Source organism: Eurypyga helias, unplaced genomic scaffold (genome assembly GCF_000690775.1).
Source record: "Eurypyga helias isolate BGI_N326 unplaced genomic scaffold, ASM69077v1 scaffold4803, whole genome shotgun sequence".
Classification (NCBI taxonomy): domain Eukaryota; kingdom Metazoa; phylum Chordata; class Aves; order Eurypygiformes; family Eurypygidae; genus Eurypyga; species Eurypyga helias.
In genome coordinates, this window is record NW_010239072.1 from 1 (window position 1) to 24,930 (window position 24,930).

Below are 24,930 nucleotides of genomic sequence, written 5' to 3' on the forward strand. Positions count from 1 at the left end.
CCGTTCTGTGATTCTGTGATTATTATCCAGTGACTGTGGATGCTACGGGAGGATGAGGATAATGGATGGCAGACAGAGGTCAGGCTTATGTGCATTCCCTGAGTAACATTTCCTGCTGCCCCTGTTGGTGAGTGCATATTGGGTTAGGCGGACTGCTGGCCTGACCAAGTAGGGCATATCTTACATTCTTTCTTCGGGGGTGCAAGTCATCACAATTCAGTTGTGGTCTTACACTATTTAGGCAGATTTAGTCCAGGAGAAAAGGTGATACCATGCAAATTTCAACTTCCATTAAACCAGGAAACAGTATTTCACCTCCTGTGACTGAAAACAATCAAAAAGCCTGATAGTATTAGCAGACTGCAAACCTATAATGCAGAAGGCAAATAAAAAGAAATCCAGATGCATTATTTTTCTAACTATGACTTCTAAGCCAGTCTTGTAACTGCAGGGATGACTTAACGACTCTGCAATAACATGCAGGGCTAGCTCTTGTATTTATCTTATTTAAAATGTTTTCTCTCACTTGACTTTGTCAGGCAAAGTTGCTGAAAGGATGAAAAAAGATGCTGTTTGGGACTGGATTGTCCCTTATTTTGTATTCAACAGTGTCTATGCAAACCACTTAATTTCAGCTAACAGGCATCTAGACTAAGCTAATTGTCAGGTCCCTTCTCTAGTCAGTGTAGTAGAAAAATCACAGAATCACAGAGTGGGTGAGGTTGGAAGGGACCTCTGGAGATCACCTTGTCCAACCCCCTTGCCCAAGCAGGGCCACCTAGAGCCAGTTGCTCAGAATCACATCTAGACAGCTTCTGAATATCTACATGATGGAGACTCCACAACCTCTGCACAACCTGTGCCAGTGCTCAGTCACCCTCGCAGTAGAAATGTTTTCTGATATTCAGAGGGAATCTCCTGCCTTTCAGCCTTTGTCGCAAGGGCACATTGCTGGTTCACGTTCAACTTCGTGCCCACCAGGACCCCCAGGTCTTTTTTTGCAAAGCTGATTTCCAGCTGGGTGGCACCCAGCATGTACTGGTGCATGGGATTTTTTTCTCCTCAGATGCAGGACTTCTCCATGTTGAACTTCATGAGGTTCCTGTCAGCCCATTTCTGCAGCCTGTTGAGGTTCATTAGGATGACAGCATGATCCTCTGGTGTACCAGCCACTCCTCCCAGTTTTGTGTCACCAGCAAACTTGCTGAAGGTGTACTCTCCCCACCATCCAGACCATTATTAAAGTTGTTGAACAGGATCGGGCCCAGTAGTGAAACCTGCTCATCACTGGCCTCCAAGTCCGGTATCAGCTTTCACCACATACCACAGGACGGCCTGAACTGCAGTCCCCATTCCTTTCCACTGGCAATAAAGGAAGCTCAGAATTCTAGCTTAGGCTAGGTACCTAACTTCTGGATGACTAGAATTTCTGCTGCAAAACTGACCACCTTCACCTAACAGTGACCTGGCAGGTCTGCGAGAGCACTTGCAATACCTGAATTGTTTGCCTCCATCAGTGCTTTACTGAAGCCAGCGCTCTGTGTGCTTCCATAGGTACTCTTCATTTTTTCCACGTCTAGTTTAATTGGCAACAGTTCATCCAATACATTAGTCGTGACGTCCTTGGCACTTTTTACCATGTCCTTTGCACTGGTGATGATGCTGTCAATGTCATCTGAAACACACACAAATGCACGTGCAGCTTCTTACAGTAATAGATGAAAGAGGCAAACCAGAAGTGACCAGTAGCTGACCTCTGTTTATCCCGTTGAGATTATTTTGAAGAGTGACAAGATCAACCTGCAGCGTGTTCTTCTTTCTATCAGTGACATCAAGTCTTTGCTTTATGTCTTCAAGGGTTGGACCAATAGCTGCAAAACAGTGAACACCCTGTATGAATTTTAAGCACAAATACCATCTCTCTGTTGGACAGGTGGGGTGGCAGCACCAGACTGCACTCTTATACAGCTCCTGTAGTCACTAAACATTGAATGCACTGTAAACAAGGCAAAGGATTTGCTGGACAGGAGTATTGCAAAGGTGTATAGCATACCAGAGGTAGGAAAGTCACTTTCTTGCCTTTTCGCCATTGGAAATAAGCATTACAAGATGTCCCCTTGTAATGGAACTAGCCTATTCTGGTAAAATACGTGCTGCAGAGCTCTGCTGAACTCTGGAAATCTATGGTTCAGTGAAAGCTTCTCATGCTGGGCCAGTATTTCTACTATCCCTTTTTTTGTTGGTACCTTGCAAGGTCCTTTCAGTCTCTTGTGCTTGATTCAGGAGTGTACTGCTCTCAGTTTTTAACCTTGAAGCTTTTCCTGATAGGTCTTCTCTCTTCACAGTCTGGTAATAGAAGCACGGTACTATAAGACTGCTTTAATAATTATACTAAAATTTAAAGTGTAAAAGAAATGGCCTAATCCAGTTTAAAAAACAATTATACAAGGACAGAGATTTCACGTGAAAAAACAGCACCTTTAACAACATATCAAGATTCACAGAGTGGTGGCGGTTGGAAGAGACTCCTAGAGATCAACTAGTCCAACCCCCCTGCCAGAGCAGGATCACCTGGAGTAGATCCCACAGGAACAAGCCCAGGTGGCTTTTGAAAGTCTCCAGGGATGGAGACTCCACCCCCCCCCTGGGCAGCCTGTTCAGTGCTCTGTCACCCTCACAGGAAAGAAGGGTTTCCTCATGGTCAGGTTGAACCTTCTGGTTACCAGTGTATGGCCATTGCCCCTAGTCCTGTCACTGGACACCACTGAGAAGAGCCTGGTCCCATCTTCCTGACACCCACCCTTTAGATATTGATAAGCATTGATAAGTCCCTCCCTCAGCCTCCTCTTCTCCAAGCTAAACAGCCCCAGCTCTCTCAGTCTTTCCTCATATGGAAGGTGCTCCCGGCCCTTCATCATCTTAGTGGCCCTGTGCTGGACCCTCTCCAGTAGTTCCTCGTCCTTGAGCTGAGGAGCCCAGAACTGGACACAGCACTCCAGGTGAGGCCTCACCAGCTCAGAGTAGAGGGGGAGGATAACTTCCCTCGACCTGCTGGCCACCCTCTTCTTAATGCACCCCAGGATGCCATTGGCCTTCTCAGCCGTGAGGGCACACTGTTGGCTCGTGGTCATCCTGTTGTCCACTAGGACTCCAGATTAATTTAAGTATCACACAACGTTGGTCTTTAGCAAACTTCTGATAGATTTTTGAGCATTGGGAAGAAATTACTAGCATACAGCCGTTAGATACTACTCCTCTGCTGAAGAGCTGGTGGCTATTAGCAGTGCAAAATAAAAGAGAATACCTGAAATCACCTGCAATGATTACGGGGCTTGCCTTATGCAGAACTTTATCTTGCAGTGGAAGGAACAGTTAATATTTATATGGACAGCCTCATCAGAAAGGCAGTAACTAGCCTGTTTGGTGGTGAACCATGACTAATTCATGAACAAGCAGAAAGCAGATTCTTCATATAATAGCCACAAAGAAGGCATGCCAAGGCACACAGGTCTCTGATTTTGGTGCCTCTCTGACAGTTAAAAAAAAAATACATCTAGTTGTAACAAGTTCACCATCATTTGGCCACTTAGGGGTACTTACCGATAAAGCTGATTCAGCTGCATTCCCAGCTTTGTTGGCTGCTTCCTCTGCTGCTTTGATGGCATTAATAATATTGTCATAGGCAGTAGAAGCTTCCACAGCACAGCCCACTAACTCATCCTTCCTGGCACTGTTCTTTATTCTGTGAGAAAAGGGTGAAAAATGCAGCCTTCTGCAAAGACTTTGAGAAGTGTTCTGAATCCACCTGAACTCAGTATTCTCTAATTAACACCAATGCAGAAAAGGTTTTCCAGTTAGATCTGTAATTTCATTCTGCACAAATATCCAGCTTAGAGGCAGACCAATATGAAAAGATTTTTCAGAAATTGGGCTAAGTTCAGGTGGTTGGAAAAGCATGACTGCAGGCCTCCAAAGCAGTCTTTAAATGATTAAGATGATAGGGAGAATTCACCAAGGCACAAAGTCAATAAGCCACCTCCATCACAGCCCCCCAAATACACTTCAGTTCAGAGAACTGCAGCTTCCAGATAATCTCTGGCTGCTCCAGCATCCTACAAGAGTGGAAGGTAGAGCACAGGATGAAACAACTACAAGAACTCTTGTGCTTTTCCCTAAGAACCAGCGCAGCAGCTCTGGAATCAGAAACGAAAGACAAAATCTCTTGTACCCACTCCCTGTGAGCTGTGCAACTGCCCAATATTTGCTGTCTTGTGTCTGTGAGAACAGTGTCATCTTAACTGGAAAAATCACACTGAAAACTAACAAAAAATTATGATTTTTTTTTTTAAATAAGAATTTTCCAGCTGAGTTAGGTATTTAGGAATTTAAATTTGAGAGTTTCTAGTTGATGTAATGACAAAATGCAAATAATTTGCACAGGGAAAGGAAAAAAAAAAGGTTTTTACTTTTTTTCATTTTGTTTTGATGTACCATAGAAGGCCTCTAAAACCTCACTCATAATTCCAAGGTGAAGTACAAGTAAGGGAGAGAGAAACACTTGATTCATATTGAGTTTCTCATGTTTTTGCCTTTCTAGAAGATTTCTTGGAGGGTAAGAAAACCATAGGAAGTCTTTTCCTCCAATTATTTGCCGCAGTTCATTGACATCATAAAGGTATCCCTGAGTACAAGTACAGGAAATAACACTCCAAAAAGATATTCTGAACTTCTACCACTCCGAGAGGATTTTCTCTCATCAGTAAGAAGTTAACAAAGCGTTAGTGCAGTAATATAAAACTGTATTATGGGAGTGCCCATTTTTGCTGGGGAGGGAGGGAATGTGAAATCAGGAAAAATACAGGGAGACCTGCTTTGTGGGGGGAAAAAGGAAAGAAAACCTCTGTATGTCATGAAGAGAGAAAAAGAAACAGAATTTGTTTGTAACTTTGCGAATTGTCACAAAAGCAAGTGAAGTCGCAAACAGAGCACTGCAACTGTGAATGTTATGTACAAAAATTGCTCATTTACAGGAATGGTAACATACTCTTCCAGTTGTTTTGCCAGGTCTTGCAAAGATTTGGCATGCTCCTCAGCCCTCACCACCAACGGTTCTTTGCTTGCTGATAAGGAGTGATTTGTCAGCTTTTCGTTCATATCCTTCCTTGCTCCATCCAGCTGAGCAGCCAGGCTTTCATATTCCTATGGGTTTATAAAGATAAAAATTGTATTTGTATTCACACATCTTTGATTTTGACCTTGTCTCCTTCAGTGTTACATATACCCTACACCTAAGGAGACCAAGGGGAAAGACATTCCTTTCCAACATACTCTGCAGGTTACTGGAAACAACTGCTAGCCATTACGTTACGTTTCTAGGCCCGTGACGTAAAAGCTGAGTCAGATCAACGACCCTTCTGGCCAAGTATCCTGTCTCTGAGAGTGACTAAAAGCAGTTGCACCAATGCTAAAAGAAATACAAGAACAGCACGATCATTTACAATATTTCTCACAGATGGTCTCCCTAATTCAGATCTCTGTAGCTCAGCGTCTCCCTCAGACACATCACAACCTCCAAGAAGCTTCTCTGACAGAAACCTGTGCAGGCAGGCTAATCTTGCATCCAAGATGGGCTGAGATCCTTTGCTTTTTGGGAGGCTCAGATAAGCCTCGTATCCTAGCCACTGAGTTGTGCTACCCATTACAGTGACAGCAAGATATTGGGGTTTTTAACCTTAACTTAAGGAGGTTAACTATACCTCTTTGCTCTTCTGCAATAATCTGATTACGCTGTTAGCTTAGAGCGGGCAGAACTCAGGATATCCAAGATACCATTCTGTTGTACAGTTGTCTCCTCAATCCGTTTCTGAGGAAATAGGAAAGGTTGAATTACATGTGATTGGGTTAAAAATGAGAGGCAGGGAAAACCATATCTAGCTTGCAGTAGGATTTACCAAAGCTACTATCGCTGTGTAAATCAGATGCCTATAGTGTTCAGGGATTAATGCTATCCTAGTAATCAGAAGAGATACCATTCTGTTGTACAGTTGTCTCCTCAATCCGTTTCTGAGGAAATAGGAAAGGTTGAATTACATGTGATTGGGTTAAAAATGAGAGGCAGGGAAAACCATATCTAGCTTGCAGTAGGATTTACCAAAGCTACTATCGCTGTGTAAATCAGATGCCTATAGTGTTCAGGGATTAATGCTATCCTAGTAATCAGAAGAGTGAGAAAACTGGGGAGTCGGCAATAGTATAGCATACAGCTGGGCAGCAGGATACAGTAGTTCAGTTATCAGCACTCAAAGTAGTACAGGTCAGCTGAGATAAACTGCCAGGACAGGCAGTTTAAAAACTGCTCCCTAGGACTACTCTGACCTTTCTGTTCTCTCAAAAGCAGAAACAAAATTTCTGCAATAAAATAATATTATTTTACTGAAATAAAATTATTACAACATCCCTTCATCTGGGTATCTCACCAGAAAGGGGTTCTGAAACCTCCTCACCTTACCCTCTGAAAGCTCTGAGGAGAATGAAGCTCCTTGGTCTAGAGCCGCCCTGTGACAATCCACGTTGTACCTCTAGGGTAATGACACACCACAAACACAGCCAGACAAGTGGTGTTGCAGGTAAGGATGCATTAGCTCTCCTCAGCTGGGTTTCTATCCTAAAAATGTGTCAAATCCCTCTCTACCAGAGAAGTGCATCGGGAGATTTAGGACTTGTACAGATGCATCAGTCTTTTAACACAACTGTGTACACTTCCGTGGCACAGGTATTGTGCAGTCCATACACATAATGAAACAAATATTGAAAGGCACAGTTGAAAGTAGAAATTCTTTTGTTCAGGCCGTGTTAGTAAACTGGATGGACGTGAGTGTGCTAAAAGAGTGATATAGTTCAGAAAAAATAAAATAAAGAGTGGATCCTGCAGCACACCATGGTGTCTTGTACTATTTCACCAGCCCTAAAAATCAAGCACTGCTCAGGAATGACAGCTGTTTCTTGTCTCCTTTCTAGTGAGACCTCAGAAGCAGTTCTGTGGAATATTAATCCCACATAATTTAACAGTATCATACACTTTAGTAATAGCCATGAAAGATGGGAGCAAAGCCAAATACTTTAAGAAACTTCCTACAAAAAGTAAATCAGCATCAGGGATTTGATCTAGACTAGGAAACAACAAGGCCAGTGGCAGCTGAAGAGAAGGGTTAGGCAGAGACTCTCCTACCCTGCTCATGTCTTGGTCACGCTGCCCTAGTCGCATAGAGAGACCACAAGTGGGAGTAGACTATATTCATACCTGTCCATACATACAGCAAAAGATGGAAAGAGACCTTGGAAAAAGTCTAAAGAATTAGTGCTACTTGGCTTTGGAAGGTCAAGAGCAGCAATTCAAAGCACTTATCTCCTGAGGTTTAACTTTCTTCTCACAAACCCCAACGTTACCTTAACGTCTTCCAAGAGGACTCCATTATCTCTGTTTAAGTTTTCAGCCTGCTTGATTTGTCCCGTCGCCTCATTAAGAGCTTCACGAAGGTCAGTGATTTTGGATTCATATTCGTTCAATGAATCCCTCACAATTTTAATAAGCCCATTATTTTCTTGGTGGTATTTTTGTAGTTCAGCCTTAATACGTTCCAGTACTGCAGTATCAGGACCAGAAAGAAAAAAAACCAACTTTTGTTTACAAAAGAAGGGAACCAGAACAAGCTTCCTTCAAAAGGGCTTGACATTTAACATTAGAAAGCTGTGGTTGTGTGAAATACTGAGCATTCTTTGCAGCACTAATCTCAGCGCTAATTACTACAGCAGAGATGCTATTTAGCATCTCACTGGATCAACTCTGCTCACAAATTTGCTGCTGCTGCAGACACAGAGCACAGATAGACCTTTATTTGGCTATTTCTAAATTAAGTAAGGATGAAGATGATCTGCAAAGACTGAATCATTTTTCTTTTTTATATGGAACTAACACAGTTTCATCAACAATTTCATCTACAGGGTAGACACACACATTCGTGCTAGTCATTAAAGCCTCCTCTAATCAATGGCGAGATATGGGCACGTTTAATCTCAATGAAGGTAGAAACGTAAGAAAGGTCAAATGAATCACACTCTGAAGAGTGCCCATTTCACTGCCTTCAAGACAGGATACAGAAGAGTTACTCAGAGCTGGGTATCAAAGTCCAAAGTTAGGGGAAATTTCTATCACTCATAAGGTCTTTCACCTTTCTCAACTATGCCCCTGGTTTGGAGATAAGCCTCTGACTTTGCTGTTCTTGCTGTCTCTAAAGCCCGGAGTCAGGTTCCTGAATGTCCCAGTCAAATGCATGCAGAGAACGTACAAGGGAGTACAACTAGTGCAACTAGGACTTCTGAAGTTCCTTACCCTTGTTTGATCTGGCCCTTGGACTACTCCAGCAGCTTCTTGAAATCTGCTGTTACATGACAAGTGTAATTCCTCTAGAATAGCTGCATGTGCCTTAGCCTATATAATACACAGAAGCACTGCAGAAGTACATTATGATCAGTTACGTCTTTATTTTACTGAGAATCATCTAGTTAATAAGGAAGGATCTACAGGGTTTCTTCCCCAGCTCAACTCAGTTTCTTCCATAATAAACTAAAAATGCCTGTAAATCCCCTCCAGAACTACCGCCTCCCTGTTGACTAAATGACCGCTGCAGATCCCAGGGATACATTGCAAAACGCCCCTCCCTGCACTCCATCCCAAACAATAAAGCTTCAGCTTGAAGTTTGATCTTTCTAGAGAGCAAGAAGCTGAGAGAACAAGCACTTACGCAGCTGAGCTTCTGTTCTCTCCTTCTCTGCCTCTGCTTGAAGTCTGCCAAAGTTGCGGTTTCGCATCTCCGTCATCATGCGCTGAGCTTCAGCCAGTTCTTTGGCAGCGTCTCCCAAGGGCAAGTTGTTACCTTCTGCATTTGTAATAGCCATTTGTTCCACGAGCACTGAAAAGAAAGTAGTGTCAAGGTCTGAGGGAGAATGCGCTTAAGCCTATGCAAAAGGCACAAATGACAGAGCCGGTCTCTTTTCTGAAAAAGACATGCCTATTCCTGAATTCCTTAATGAAGCAGATCCATTTTGCATTAATTGTATTAAGCTGAAAAAGTATCCTCTGTCGCACAACCAGAGCTAGTAAGATGGCATTGGGCTTGAAATTTGTACCAAATGGCCAAGTTCACAGCAGTAATTTTAAGCTTCTCACTTAAAGGAGCCTCTGACAGCAACCCAGAGTCCAGTCAGACTAAAGTCAGGATAGTCAATTTGTTACTCTAAATGTCCCTGTGGTAAAGCTCCTCTGTCCTTTTTCACTACACAGGGAAGGTAGGCTCCTAAACTGACACTATGTATTAGATTTCTAATAGGAAGAGTAAATTCCACAGCTATGTCTAAATTCTGATCCATGAAGTTGTTTTCTAAGAAAACCCCTCATGCTTAATTAAGAATATTGTAAATAAACTGAAAAGTTTCCATAATACAAAATATGTTACAGAGTTAGAAACTATTTTTACCTTGTATATTGTTGACAACTATTTGTATTCGTGAAACCAAATCCTTTCCTTTCTGATGAGTTTGGCCAAAATTATTGAATAATATCTCAGCTGCTTTGTAGTTCATTTCAGCCTAGCAAGGAAAAAAGAATGATTAGATTAAAAATATCTGGGTCCAGAGGGTGGTGAGGCACTGGCACAGGTTGCCCAGAGAAGCTGTGGATGCCCTATCCCTGGAAGTGTTCAAGGCCAGGCTGGATGTGGCTTTGAGCAACCTGGTCTAGTGGAAGGTGTCCCTGCCCATGGCAGGGGGGTGGAACTAGATGGTCTTTAAGGTCCCTTCCAACCCAAACTGTTCTATGGTTCTATTTTTAAACTGATCTGGTTACTCACCTTTTCCTGAAGAGCATTTACATCGTGATTTAGGTTAACGAATTCTGCCTCCAACTCATCTGCCTTTGAACCCTGATTCTGAACAACAGAACGGTAATTGTTCAATAAGACCTGAAAAGAAAGAAATAATAAAAGCCAATAAATCACCCATACACAGGAGACAAAAAAGCAAAAATTCACTGGGTTAGATCTTTACCCAGGGTAAACATAAGCAGCATGACTGACATGAAGGCTGACCAATTGCTGCCCAAAACTTGGACTTTGTTATTTGTGAGTACAGGAACTATTACTCTACCAAAAAAAATTTTTTTTAGGATGAATTTTGGTATTGGCAGTTGGCATGTTGGGGTTTTTCAGCAATACAGAGACATCAAGTGCTGGAAAAAGACAGAGCTATAGGGAAACCTCAGAGATATAGCTTTCAAGGCGAGCAGGCCTCAAAAAGCAAGAGATACTGATTCTCTTTCACAGCATGACATGGAAACAACAGCTGTCTTCTAACAGGTGAAGCCCAGTGCTGTCAGCATCCAGTATTTGAAAAATAAAGTTGATGTATGGTTCCTTGCAAGGTGACAAGAAGATGTCACAGGTTCCTAGGTTCAGCACTTATCCGCTTAATCTGAAATCCACTTTTCTGTTTATGTGTGCCTACCTTTAAGTCCTTGATGCGTGTTTCCAGACGTCTCATCTGCTCCAACGTGTGGGTACCCGCATGGACGTTTTGCAGCTGAGATTTAATCAGCTGAAGCTCATCTCCTATCGTGCTCAAATCCTTCAGCAGCGTAATTACGCAGCTATCACAAGCTGGAGAGAGCACGGGCAAAGGAAAACAATACATATTGCTGATATTCGGTGCAGAGAGCCTTTCACTGCTTACATCAACAAATGAAATACAATGGAAATACTTTGATGCTTGTCACCTGGTGCTGCTTGAACAATAAAGGCAACAATAAAGCCCACGGTATTAAGGAGAGTGACCCAAGCCAGAAATAAGGAGAAGGCTGCCTTTACATCTGGCTAGCTGAACACCTCTTTTATCATTTTCCCAAGTGTTTGGTTGAATATTGGCTTTTAAAAGATTCATGACAAGGCACCTCCAGTCCTTTTAAATTCTGCCACCCTTAAAAGAGTCATCAGTATGCATCCAAAGCCAGCAGAAGTCAGTCGCAGTGCAGTTCTATTCTATTACCTACCATCACAATCAACATTGGGATCCACATCTTTTGGTTCGTTATTGAAACATTCTGAAATCACAAGACTGTCATTAGTAACTAAAGTTTTGTTATGAAAATACTACTATTGCATTTTTGCCCTCACTTTTCATGGTTGCCAGCCACCAGAATGCAGTGCTGCCCATTCATAAATCCATACCCACTGGAAGGACCTGAAATGCCCAGAAGGCTTGAGCACGCCAAACATTCAGCTCCCACTTATGCCGTGCTGAGATCAACACCTTTTTCATCCCTCAAAGAAAACTGACTGTAACCCCTCCACAGTGTACGCTACTTGGGCAGAGGCTGTCTAACATCAAGCGTGCTGAATGTATTGCTAGAATTTGCCTGGAATAACACCACTGGGATTGGAGCCAAGACTAGACTGCTAAAGCATTTTACCCGGGACATAGGTTCAAACTCCTTTACCTACTTTAGCATCCAAGTTCAAACCACAGATTCTGATTTCCCAAAGGATGTCTTGCCCACAAGGAACTGAGAAAGGTTTATGGCCTTCCTTCATACCTGTCACATCTTGCAAGATTAAGGGATTAGTCAAGTTTGAGAGAAATCCATGGTACATGCATAGAAGGAGGCACTATATGTAACCCAAGGCACGGAGTTTGCATCACAGATAGAGGTGGCATATAGCAAACATTACCCTCAGACTTTCCAACAAGCTAGCACAAGTGACTGCCTGCTCAGTGTGCTGTTTTGTTTGTTTTACAAACCCTGTTATAAGAAGCTTAACATTCTCTAGGTGCATGCAGGATTGTAACAGCCTGGGATCCTAACTTCTAGGAAGCAGGAAAGGAACTGGCTCCTAAAAATGCCATCATGTAAGAGAGGAATCTCCCCATCTTGATGTCCAGGTCCCTTTCACAGGCTTGGTCCTACTGCCAAACTCTCTTCTCCACTTGAAAATGAAAAGGGCTGTGCATGTCTTTCACTCTGAGGGAAAAGGATACACTCGGGATACAGGCTGCTGCTGTCAAGAGTCAACAACAGTGTGCAGCTGTGAGAGGTTACAGTGATAAAACTGGACCTGAAGTTTAACAGCAGCATGAAACAGCCTGGAAAAAACTGCCTGGCTGTGCCATTTCCTATGGCACTTGCACATTAGGTCATCAGGAAGTTAGACGGGATCGGTAGTGAGAGCTGCTGCCAAAAGGAGACAAGTCACAAAGAATATATTTGTAGGAGAACGAAGGAAATTATTCTGAAATTCAAATACCCATGCAGTTCTGCTGTTGTGTAATTCAGCTAACACCAGCCACATTTCAGCTGTCGCTGTGAAGTACCAATTATATAAAACTATTATTACAGCTTGTGCACAAACACCACCAGCCAAGAAATGGTGGAACGAGAAAGTCTGGCCAAGTGCCGAACATCACGCACAAGAAACCTGCTAGAACATGCTGTGCTGATGATCACAGAGGGTTTTATTCCTAATGTGGAGAAAGAGACGGCTGATCAGAATGCATCGTTGGAGACACAATGAAAACAAACTGCCTTCTTGAATTTTGCCCTACGGATTAGTTTGTCCTAGCCAACTCTTGTTTCAAAAAGAAAGGAATGACAAAACATCAAACGCTGCTTGGATCTGTTCCACACCAGGTATACATAAACCAAAGATGTATTACTTCAGTGATGAAACATGAAATGAGAACTAGCTATTGAAAAATTGCACCAGCTGCCAACAGCAGTTCACATCACTTGCCGGTCTTGTAATTTCTGTGACCAAGGAAAGATAAGGTGACCCTCGGCGGTCAGTTGAAGGCAGTATGAAGAGCAGCACAGAGAAAGCAAGAGCGTGGAAAAATTAGGACTTATTAGGTTGACACTTCATTAACATGTGAGGAAGGAAAGCTGCCTACAAGGAAAGAAAAGTGTAATTTTATTGGGGAATGAAAAAATGGGAGAATCAAGGGTTTTTTCCAGGAAAAATGCCCTTTGTGTTTTTGAACAGAAATGAGTATCCCGAGAGACTGAAGTGTATTGAGCTAAAGACAGTCTGAGGGATGTAGGCTCAGGCACTTCACTTCAAAATTATAGTAGGTAAAGCAAACATATACCAGTGGCATGATATTCTTGTAAGAGCCTACTAACAGTGCAGTAGATCTGTGACTGATACTGGGAAAATCACGGATGTCTTAGATGACAGAATGCTGTGTAGCAAGATTTATAAAACAGCCTCCTGTGTGAGGTCCTTACTTCCACTGTAATCACAGTTAACTTGCATGGCAGTGCCTGCTGCAGACTCTAAGGATGTTGCTGATCTGTCCCAGATACATTTTAAAAAGACATATCGAGACTGCTCAGTTTCATAAACCCGTAACACAGACTGGCAAGATATGACTTAACCATGCCAGAAGATTAAGCATAATGCCTTTAAAAATGAAATTGGTAGTATTTATGAAGGGAAATACATGATAAACCAGCTTACAAGGGTGAACTCAAATTACTCAGGACAGCCCTCGTATTACCATGGTGTTATGTTCTAGGAAACCCTACTTTTTCTTAAGTGATCTGAATTTCCTATAAATCTACATCTTTCCTTCGCTTCAACTGCTCTAAGTACCTTCCTTCTCTGATTCTTGAGAGAAATCACCCCTCCCTTCCATGTTCATAGGCACTCACGTACCTCCAGTCAGATGGTCACAGCTAGCCAGCTGTCCATTATTATTACAATTACATTTCTGACAGTAGTCTCCATATTTTTGTGGATTTCCAAAATATCCTGGAGCACAGCTAGATAAGGAGATAGAAATAATTTTGATTAAATATTTGAAGCTACTTTTGTGAAATATACTTTGACAAAATCCAAACAAACCACCCCCCCCCCAAAAAAAAAAAAACCAAACCCACACAGTTATTCTCCCAAAATAAACTTTGAAGAACTTTTGATTTCATGTCTTGACTTAGACAAAAAGGGTGTATTTTTGGTTTACAGGATCTTCTGCACTATGCTAAAAATATCTTTCCAAGTACTGCAGAATTTTTTTCTAAAAATAAAGGAACTCCCACAATGCTCGTATAGGAATAATTCACTTAATCTAAAAAAATGCAAGGCATAAAGCTACATGCATACACAGAGAGTTTGACACGGCTGAACCCAGCAGACCACACCATTCTGGTCTGTGATCCCACCAGAAAACACATGTTATAGAGGATCATACTGCAAGCACGTGTTGAAATTTCAAACAGCAGTGGCACTGAATGACATTATCACCTTCCTGCTGGGTGACACCTCCTCTTGCCATCTGCCAGCAAAGCAGTCTGTGTGAGTGATCCCTGAATATTTTATAGGTAAAAGATATTGTCCAGACTGGCTGACTAACATTCCTAGAAGCCACTCTGTTGTAAGATCTACGGGGGTGGTAATGCATGATTAAAGGGCCATGAGGAGCAGCTGAGGTACAGCTAGAAGGGAAAATCTGTCTATAACCTGCAGTTTAGATGTCAAAGCACAATACAACATGCTACTGGAGTTACTGTCTTCAGGTGAGGCATCATGACTTATTGGCCTCAAGTTTCCAAACCAGGTAACACCACTACATTACACTTAAATTCCCCCTGGATTTGAATCTTGGTGGAATCACTTCCTCTGCCTGCCCGAAACTGCCATGCTGTTCCTCTTGTGTTTTGCCAAACTGCTGCAATCTTCAGCAAAAGAGGTGGCTTCAGAGTTGCGTTTGTATGCTCCACCTGTGGAGCACATCCGAACCACTAGGGATGAAGGGTATGGTGTTAATGTGGTTGCTGTTGGATAATTATGAACACTGAACTGCATTCAGGTACACTGGAGGAAATGGGACAATGAGTTTAATCTGAAAAGGAACAAAGTAAGTGGGAGTCATAATTATCAGAAAGAGTGCGGGATAAGGCAAGGCACAGGGCACTTAGGCAAAGCAGCTGACATATTTTTGGTAAAAACTGTTTAGTGACTAAATAGGCTGTGAAGAATTGCTTATATTTCTTCAGGAAGAGTTGGGCTTATATCTACATTTATACTACATTATATTGTAGAATTACACTGCAGCACCACACTAGAGCAGCTGTTTCTATAAACAGATACTCCCTAAGTGTGTGTATCCTAAGCGTATGCATACATCCATATATTACCCAACACAGACACTCCTCCTTTATGGTGCCTCTTAAAAACCTTGCTCTTGAGAAAGAAGTCACTCACCGTTCACAGCGAATTCCAGTATAGCCTTCTTTGCAGAGACACTGAATCTCCTCGCCATTTGCCACGCAGCCAGTTGCAAAGCTTTGGGAAGAAGCAAAAACATTATTGTGAGCGTTCAGATTAAAATGGTTTTAAATCACCAAATTACTTCTCAGATAATTTAATTGCCTCTAGATAAATTCCTGTGACTAATTCTTTGAAGTTTCGTATTTTTCCTCTAAATTCTTCCCTTAGACTAAAAAAATCGTAATTTCCTGACCTTATGGACTGAGTATAATACTTCATTACCCAAAGGAATGCCTAAAATAAACCTTAAGAGTGATGTTGTAAAATAGAACAAGTGTGGGTAGCTATTTGATCTTACTAGGCAAGAATCAATAGCCTGTGCTAGACAACATTTCCTCCTGTTTGGATAGCTTTAATTTTCTTTTTTATGGATGGAAACATTAGAGAATATTCTTACATAGCTAATATTGTTTGGGGTGCTTTTTAACCAAGGCAGAATAGAGTTGTGCACCAATTTGGGGAGCTCTAGAGTATACGTAGTTAACACAACAAATGTTTTTGTCTGCTCTTTCTAGCAGACTCATCTAGATTCAAATTTCTCTGGGAAGAAAACCATTTTTTGGCCAATGTTTGGTAAGGAGAAGGCAGAAGGTGAAGCAGTGATAGGCCATGTCTGCTATTTCCATTTTTTAACATATGAATGGTTAGATAAAGTAAGTTTGTGAATCAGAGATGTCTGCACTAAGAATTATATATAATTTGACTGGGTGGAAAATTGTCAACTCCAGTAATGCCCAGTGGGGTGCATTTCCTATGTCAGGAGTGGCATTCACCACACTAATGTGCAGCTAGGAAACAGCACAGGTTTATGGTCTTCCTAGGTATTTCGGCTCTCTTAAAGCAAAAGATGACTAGAAATATGTTCAGTCAGCCTCGGGCAAGCACCTGCAGAAGAGGCCAATGCTGTCAAAGATCTATCAGAGAGTTCTCTGATAAATGAAAAACCTGTCTATTGTCTGCTAGTGTAAATCTCTTACTTAAGGCTAATCGGTGTTTGCTAATGCACCTGGCAAATACTACGTGGTGCCTTTAGCAATTTACAGCTTGGGTTTTTTTTTAAAAACTTTTTTTTTATTTAACACATTTCACATTTTAGAGCTGACAGATGATGGCTAAACATACAATGCCTTTAAAGTACAATTTACTGCTGAATTTTAAAGGCCAGGCAACCTTATTAGAGCCAAGGAAATTTAATTTTTTTCTAGCTCAGTATGTTTCTACTTCCAACGGAGCTTCCACCTGAACAGCAACCATATTCTGTCAGAAATCTAGATACAGGCTTAAAAGCTTAAATATTTTTGTATTGCTTTGGTATCTTACTAAGTTTTCTGAATTCATATAAAAGGCTTGTTTCATTGTCGTGACTGTCTCCTAGCCAGAGTAATGGTGTTAAACGTGAGCCTATAGATAACTTATATCTTGCACTGCAGTAAACAAGAAAGACTCTGGATCTGCCTAATAATGGAAAAGACTTCTATCCTATATTTCTCACTAGGAAGGATTTACTGGCTTTGTACATAAGCCCATTACAACTGCGTGGGGCTCCCCCAGGCGATGAGCAGCATGCCTTTGTGGTTCAGGAACTGAGTGAGAATTGGAAGACTTAGCTTACAGACAAAGGCAACGCCGTGAGACAGAGCACCAAGTTACTGCTGACTAGCATGCCTCAAATGGGTCTGGTGTCCCACCACATTGGGCGATATGAGAATACAGAAAAAGATCATTATCCTCCTATGGTAGTAGTTTGGTGGGGGTTTTTTGGGGGTTTATTTTCTTTTTCCCCTTCTCTTTACCCTCTGCTTGACTACCCATGACGTTTTACTGTACCTGTTTGTATAAGGGCAAGGACACACCCGGCAGGAACCTTGAGTGGCATCTCCAAAATAACCATTTTTACAGCGCTCACATTTCTCACCAGCAGTATTATACTGACAGTTCTTAAAAAGGAAACAAGCAAGACAGTTAATAGTGCTTTATCCCTCAACATGGCTGTATTATTATTAAAAACAAATTATAGCCAATCTACTCTGAGGATATGTTCTTTCTCTTCCACATAGTCAAGTGTTTACTACCAAACTGCCTTCACTACCAGGATGGATTGATTCCAGTAATTCTCTAATTGTAGAAAGAAAAATTTGCTCATTATTGTGGAAAAGCAACAGATAAATAAGCAGCATTAAACCACATTTTTAAAGAAATTCAATCAGATGTATAGTTTGTTAAGGAAAATTCTATTAATGCACTCTCTATGTCTTCATATTTCAATTAAAATCACTATGTTTAAATGGAACTTCAGATTCCACGTTTTAACACTGAATAGAAGGCAGATACAATTTAAAAGCACGCAATTAATTGAGCCCAAGTGCATTCTTAAAAAAACCCATGGAATTAATATAAAAGGTATTTCTCTTAGTAGATTCAGCTCAGAATTGAATTTCATGTACTTTCTCAGTGTATATATAATTTGTCTTTATCTGGGGTAACTGGAATAAATATCAAAAAGCAGGCTGGGAAAACAATTAAAACTGATACAACTGAGCTACTTTTTCATGATAAAATTGTTGGTAATTGCTTCTTATTTTAGAAACATTCTTATTCCTGGTGCTATCTAATTGTCATACACATTCGGTTGGACTCGATGATCTTAAAGGTTTTTTCCAACCTATAGGATTCTGTGATTCCACATTTATACATTACGGGAAAAGGGTGAGAAAATTGCTTTTGTATGACCTAAAGCGATGCTAATTTAAAGAAAGACGTTGTTCAAATACATTTTTGAGCAGCCACAAAAATTTCAGGTGACCAACAATCAAGAGGCATTAAAGCTCCCAAGTTCTAAACCCCTTTTCTTCAGTGTGCAACAGACTGACCTAGTGTCCCACAGACCTGAGGGTACTATTAAAGTGAAAGACGGAAAAAGAAAATGGGAAATTGGCTGGAAGCAGTCACCAAGCAGACTCCACTCCCATTTCATAGGCATTGATGGTTTAGGGCTATGGTTGAAGGCCCTACTACCATGTTTTCGTAGAATCGTGGAATGGTTTAGGTTTTAAGGGACCTTAAAGATCATCTAGTTCCAAACCCTCTGCCTTTGTTTGCAACAAAGGAGAATTTTTACCTACAAATGAGAAACAGTTCTGCCTCTACCGTCTCCTTGTATGCTCCATTCTCCTCCACATTTCTTCACACCCAGACTTCCTCAACCACAGCAACAGCCCTTCCCTCAGCCTCAGCATGTAGTAACCCACAATCTGTTTTCATTTTGGTTAAAGAATTAAATTTGTGGCTCACTTGTAAAAGGTTTTGGGAAAGAACAGGAAAAGCTCCAGTTCACATATGGGCCATATAACTAGGGGAAGCTAAAGAAACATGAAGACATTATATTTGTCAAAAGGAACCCTTTTAAAATGTGGCCTCTACCAAAGCTGGTGCACATATTCCTGTAAAACTCTCATGGCAAATTCAGAAGATTTCTGAACAATTACTGTAAATTTCAATAATCCTGAGAAGTAAAAATAAATACTTCTTTTTACTCTTTCTGCAGTTTAATTTAAAAACAACTGTGTTGGTGTCACCTTGAAGCAACCTCTCGCTCTACCCAGGTTGGGGCCTAAGGACCTGAGAACATAACTCGGTGCTCCCAAGGCATGGTGGAACAAAGCCAGAGCAGCAACTCCCTCATGAGTCTTCCTTCCAAATTTCACAGGGCCAGAGACACCCCTGGAGCCACAGAATCTCCAAACCACCACGTCTTGAAAACCGTGAAAGGAAAACTCTTGGCTGACTCCAAACGCACCCAGATGCTACAAGGATGCCAGAGCAGAGTGCACCAAGGCCACAACGGAAATACCTACCTACACGGGGTTACGTGACATGAAACAACATGTCATGGGGTGAGCAAGTCTCAGAACCATGCAGGTGCTGAGGGAACCTGCCTTTCAGGAGGAAAGGCAGAGACCACGGTGACACAAAGCCCAGTTTGTGGCAGAGAGCCAGCTTTCCCCTGCAGACGACAACGGGTTCTTGCATGGTCTCTTCTCGCACCTCGTTCTCCTCCACTTTCAGCAGCGCTGCCCTGCACCCCTCTCCTTCTACCAGCACGCAGTGGGACAGTCAATGCCTGCACTGGGGATGATTGCACTGCTGCCGCAGAGGAACGACTCGGCCTGGGCGTTGCCTTGCAAAGCCTTCGCTGGGGGAGAGACGCTGACATGTGCTCCAGGTGAGGAGCAGCAAGGAGGACACCAAATGAGCAGGCTTTGCACACTGGATATGAAACTTGACAGCTCCACGTTGGGAAGCCTTGTTGTCTTCTCTGCACCACTACAGGTCTTTGCCTCACGGCTCTTCTACAGAGAGACAAACTTGCTCCTTATTAGGTGGAGGCTGATCATGGAAATACAGGCCCTCTGGGCTTTCATTTTTCACCGCATTATCCTGGATGACTTTGCTTGCCCTAAATTTTGTCCCAGGGCCAAGTGTTGATTTAGCTTGATCTACCTGAAAGTTAATCCAGCTGTGAGAAGGAGGGACAAAGAGAAACCTAAATCACATATTTCATGAGCTAAAAGTGAAATTTGCATTTTTTTGTCCTTTATAATTTTCATCTTAAGTAAAACTTCCTCATCTTTATAGCTCTGCTGCAGCGCTTTCTTGTCACGGCCTGCCTGCCTCACCAAAGCAGCAGCCTGTAAGTCGTCCCCCCAGAATGTGCCGAGTTGGTTTATAGTTTCCATTAAAGCAAGAGGGTTGGTTGAGACAAAGTCGGGGAGAATGACATAACGCCCAGGAATGCACCGCAGGCAGAACGGATGCAGCACGAACAAGGAAGAAATAACAGAGGAGACAGACCATGAAAGATGTTGGCAAGGTTCTTGTTTACACAGTAAAGAAAAATTAGCGAAAAGTTTCTAAGTGGGTATTTTTCCGAACCAACTGTTCAAAGAAGTGTCACGGATATAAGCTGGAGAAGCACAGTCAACCAAATGTCACACTTGCATCACTCCAAGGGCTGATCCACTCCCATGAGGCTGCTCTGGGTTTAATACCGTGTGCCAGGGAACAAAATCTGCCCCACTATATCTTCTGTAACAGCTGAAATATTCCAATTAATCATTTATCCCCTTTATCTCCTCTTATTTATTCGATTAGTTTTTAACCCATCTAGCTGTAAATTAAGATTACAGGAGATTTACTGATGCTGATTAAATCAGAATCTACAAATGCTATGCATGAATGTGCAAGGATTATTTTTAGTTTCTTGGAATTTAACAATACTGTACAGTTCATACTGCAGTACGGTAAATGTTTTTTTCTCCTTTTTTTCCGATTAATTTCTTGCATGTCAGTATTTACTTACAATACATTTTCCAGTACCATCTTGGCACCTATTTGAATTTCCATTGCAGTTGCAGGGGACACAGCGTCCAGTAAATAACCCTTTATTCTCACGGTAAAATCCAAGGCCACATTCCTAGACAGTAAGCAGAGAGAGGAAAAAAAAAAGTGAGTATTGGTGGAAGCAAAGTTTTACACGTTATTGGAAGGGTATTTTAAAATTGTTTGCCTTTTAGTAGTGGAGGTGTGCATTTCCTGATAAGCTCTTCTAAGCCCATATTATTGTTTAAATAATATGTACTTTAATGCCGTGAATGGCACTGAAGAATGTGCTGAATCAATTTCAGCTGAAGCATCTGAACCCTGTGCTCTACACTTCGTGGCAGTGGGAATTTCATAATTTTTACTCTAACCTCTGAGAAAAAACACATTTCCTGTGGCTATGTACAACAGCGTAGAATAAGACTTTTAAACCACAGAGAAAGATTTGAATATAAATTCATACTAGAGTCTTCTCAGAGAAGAACATACAAAAATCTCACAAATTTGCTAGCGGTTATATGAAATCTTGATATTAATTTAATCATGGTCTATTCCTTGGAAGTACTTCTAATGAGCTATCTTTTACATTAATTCATCATGACTTCCACAATAAGTCTACCTGGAGCTACACGCAGCCACGCTTCTAGAGCGAGGTGATCTTACAAAACACACTGCAGTCCAGTATCTAAGTACAGGCTTGTCCCAGAGACCTGGGAAGCATGAGAAGAATGTTCAGCTGTTGAGGGCGCAGGAGCAGAAGCACAGCCTGTCATATCACAGTCAGGTTTAAATAGGCAGCTGAACCAGAAGAAGATTATGAATGAAGCAAGAGACATGAAGTTTGTTAGCATACATCAGGAAGGTAGTAAATAATATGTTAAAATTAAGTTCTTGCTTGGCACGGGCAGGGAAAGCACAAGGGTAGGGAATGTACCAACAATTTTTCCTGAGCATGGAGACTTCCCATATACAGACCAATTTAAATATTCATGCCCACGTTCTCTGATCAGCATCCTGGCACACCGAAAACGACCAGGCCGAAGTCTGTCCCTTCTGTTCCCTACCTCCTTTTCACTTCTACCTAAAAGTTGGTGTGGTGCAAGGAAGACAAGAGGCTGTATGGAAGAAGGGAGAAAGCCGTGCTCCCCACGAAGCCAACACCTCCCAGGTTCCTGCCTCAGGCAATGTACTTCTGCACTGTGCCTATGCCTCACCTCAACCTCACAGGTAGAGGCTGGCCCCAACGACATTCGGAAAAAAACAAGTGACAGCTGAACTTTGAAGCTATCAGTCTTTTCTCATAGCAATTGCACCAAGACTGATGGGACTAATCTGAACAGCAAAGCATTTGCGGGATAGTGTCTCAGATCATGTTTCACTGGTTTGAGGTGTTAAGTACTTATGTAGGGACAGGATTAACCAGTGAATTTATCGACCATGTAACTACTGGAGAGAAAAAAAAAAAATTAATCTCTCCCAAAGCAGATCCCAAAAGGAAGACTGAGTTATTGCTGTTTAAATAACAGTTGCTAGTAGCACTTTTGCCTTCTTTACATGTGGGATAAATGAAAAGAAAAGTGCAAAATACTAATATAATCACAGCTTTTGATACTGACTTCACTGTGAGCAAGGACTGAAGGTAGAATACGCACTTGAAATTTTCCAGATACATTTTTAAAAGGGTGAACATGTTCCCTGAACAACAGGGAGCCAATATACACCACTTCTGAAGAAATCAGGACTGAAACACATTAAACAGCATGACTAATATAGGCTCTAATGCATATAAATTTTACTTACTGAAAGTCTCTTTTTGGAGAGCAAAATGAATCACTCATTTTAAAAATACATCCAAATACATTTGTAAAAAATCTATGCAGCTTTTTTTTTCCCCCCTCTATTTATGCTGTCTTTAAAAAAAAACCCACATTCGGAGTAAGTGGGCACTTTGTTTTTCAAAGCAGCATTCTTGATACTGCAAAATTGATTCCACACAAAGGTAAAGTGCTAGGTACTTTCAAGTGCTTAGGAGTTCAGGCTGACTGTTTTCAAGTAAACAACTTAAAAGCAACTTCTCACACACGCTTTTGTTAGGGAAGTGCTTTGAGATATAACAAGATTAGCCTTATTACTTTTATATTAAGTAATGTATAAGCTGTTATCAAATTAGTTCATTTAAAAAACAAAGAGAAAGAAGGAAGCAAGCAAGGAAGCGAAAATGAACAGATTACCTGTCTCAGGTAAAAATCCCTTTGAACTTGTTGCTGCTGACTCCTCTCCAGAAGGTGAGGATATGATACCCTCTGTTGCATCTCTTGTGCAAAACAATGCCCCAGGGCTACTAACGTGACAACCAGCCATCCTACATTCCTCAGCCTCCCCACCTGGGCCATCATTTTACTTTGGCTTCACTGCAAACATACGCTGCTATCCTTTTGGCGTTCTCTTATCCTCTCTCTTTTTCTCCAGCTTCTGACTCAGATTAACGAGGCTCCGTGCTGCGATGGGCCCCACCTTTAAACTTTATACATGAGTCAAGTTGTACGGCACACATTACCGTTCCTGAGGTTAACAAGTAACCCCGCAGTTCCTGTAGCTCAATATATACCTAGGTTGGGGTGTGGCGAGCATCACCTCCTCCCCACCTAAGGCAGCCAGACAGAGCTAGGTGATTAGAGGAGTAAATCACTGCCTGAGTAATGCTGTATAAACATACAGGGCTTACGAACTACCCAGGTGAGCGTCTTGGTCACTTCCTTTGGCTGTGTATTTCCCCTAGGCTATATAAAAAACTTGAGTTTAAAGGCAGTTATGTTGAAAGCAGTGGGATGGGAGGAGGAATTTCAGCCAATGCTCATCAATTTCCATGTGGCACCGAACATCAGACACGTGAAAAAGTAAGTTTCTAGAATTATTTCCAAAGTGGTATTCAACAGATGAGCAGCGGATGCACACACGAGACGATGTTGTTTTCTTCAGTCTCTCTGCAGCTGCTCTGGTCTAGGTATTATACTTTCATTCTCATTTCAAAATAATTTGCAAGGTTAGTACAGCAATTACTGCTTTACAGAAACCCTCAACCATTTTTGAGAGATTAATTCCTCCTATTTCGTGCACCGCTCATCTCTCCAGTACTTTATTCTGCTGCCTTGGGTGCTTATACACGGGAATAGACAGCCAAAATAATTATAGCTACAGGAACAGCATCAAGCACAGGATATACAACTGTGGCTAGGATTTCACCAAGTTTTCTGGTAACAGTATTACTTTGCAATATTTACATTATCTTTCATAGGAATATCTCCAAATATTTTTTTTCAAGTATTTTAACTTCAGCTTTCTAATGTTTTCCTATAAAAATAGGAAAAGAATTAGTCACACTATGAAAACAGGAAAGTATTATCTAGGTTCAGGTTACTTTCCTTCCTTGTCACGCTTTTCCCTGACAAAATAAGGAAACTTGTCCATGTGTAGGGTCTCACAGACTTTAATCAACTCAACTCAGACTTTCCATCCATTAAAGTCAGTATCGACTGAGATGATTCAGCTTCTCACAGGGCAGCACAGAAGAATCCCTCATTACAGTGCATCACACATGTAAAACAACATTCACAATTCTGCAAAAGCAACCATGAGTTGAATAACCTTACACCGCTTCTTCAACAGTGAAAGTATTTGAGCCGTTGAAAGTGCACATGCTTGCAAGAAGCACGCTTAATTACTTCACTAACTAGCTTGTTCCTCTAACTAAGCCATTATGTATAGCTGTAGGCAAGAGAGAAGACAATGGTACCGTATGGAGGCAAACGCTTCCTACCTGACATGAGTCACCCACGTACTCCGGAGGGCAGGAGCATGTCTCTACGCTGTGTGCAATGCTGCCGCTTCCTGTGCTGGTGGCTTCTTCCAGCCCAACCTCACCCAGTGTTAATCGCTGAGTCTCCGTGAAGTAAAGGCCTCTGATGTGCAAGCCATCTAGTCTAGACAGGATTACCATCAGTTCTTCTCTGGACACGGGGTTATTGCTGCTGGCATGCCTGAAGTTTCCCTGCACGTTAAGGGTATAAAATGAATACAGCCCACCTGCTTCTTACAAAGAGTATATGAAACAAAGATGGGATGACAGAACAAGGGAGAAAAAAATCCCCATGGAACAGACCCCTGTAGTGCCAATTGG

At 41.7% G+C, this 24,930-nt stretch overlaps 1 protein-coding gene across 1 annotated transcript in view; it reads right to left on the bottom strand.

Moving 5' to 3' along the window:
* Positions 1–1,495: 1,495 nt before the first annotated feature.
* LOC104506892 (laminin subunit alpha-3-like) overlaps positions 1,496–24,930 on the bottom strand; it is a gene marked incomplete at both ends in the record, with an annotated part of 47,772 nt that continues 24,337 nt past the window's right edge. Inside the window, 18 exon segments of the mRNA XM_010148013.1 lie at positions 1,496–1,675; positions 1,755–1,871; positions 2,247–2,346; positions 3,601–3,742; positions 5,045–5,199; positions 5,757–5,797; positions 5,800–5,863; positions 7,447–7,643; positions 8,802–8,969; positions 9,534–9,645; positions 9,906–10,016; positions 10,558–10,709; positions 11,099–11,149; positions 13,761–13,867; positions 15,309–15,389; positions 17,202–17,311; positions 20,734–20,847; positions 24,571–24,801. Of these exon segments, the coding sequence (XP_010146315.1) occupies positions 1,496–1,675; positions 1,755–1,871; positions 2,247–2,346; positions 3,601–3,742; positions 5,045–5,199; positions 5,757–5,797; positions 5,800–5,863; positions 7,447–7,643; positions 8,802–8,969; positions 9,534–9,645; positions 9,906–10,016; positions 10,558–10,709; positions 11,099–11,149; positions 13,761–13,867; positions 15,309–15,389; positions 17,202–17,311; positions 20,734–20,847; positions 24,571–24,801 (2,233 nt within the window).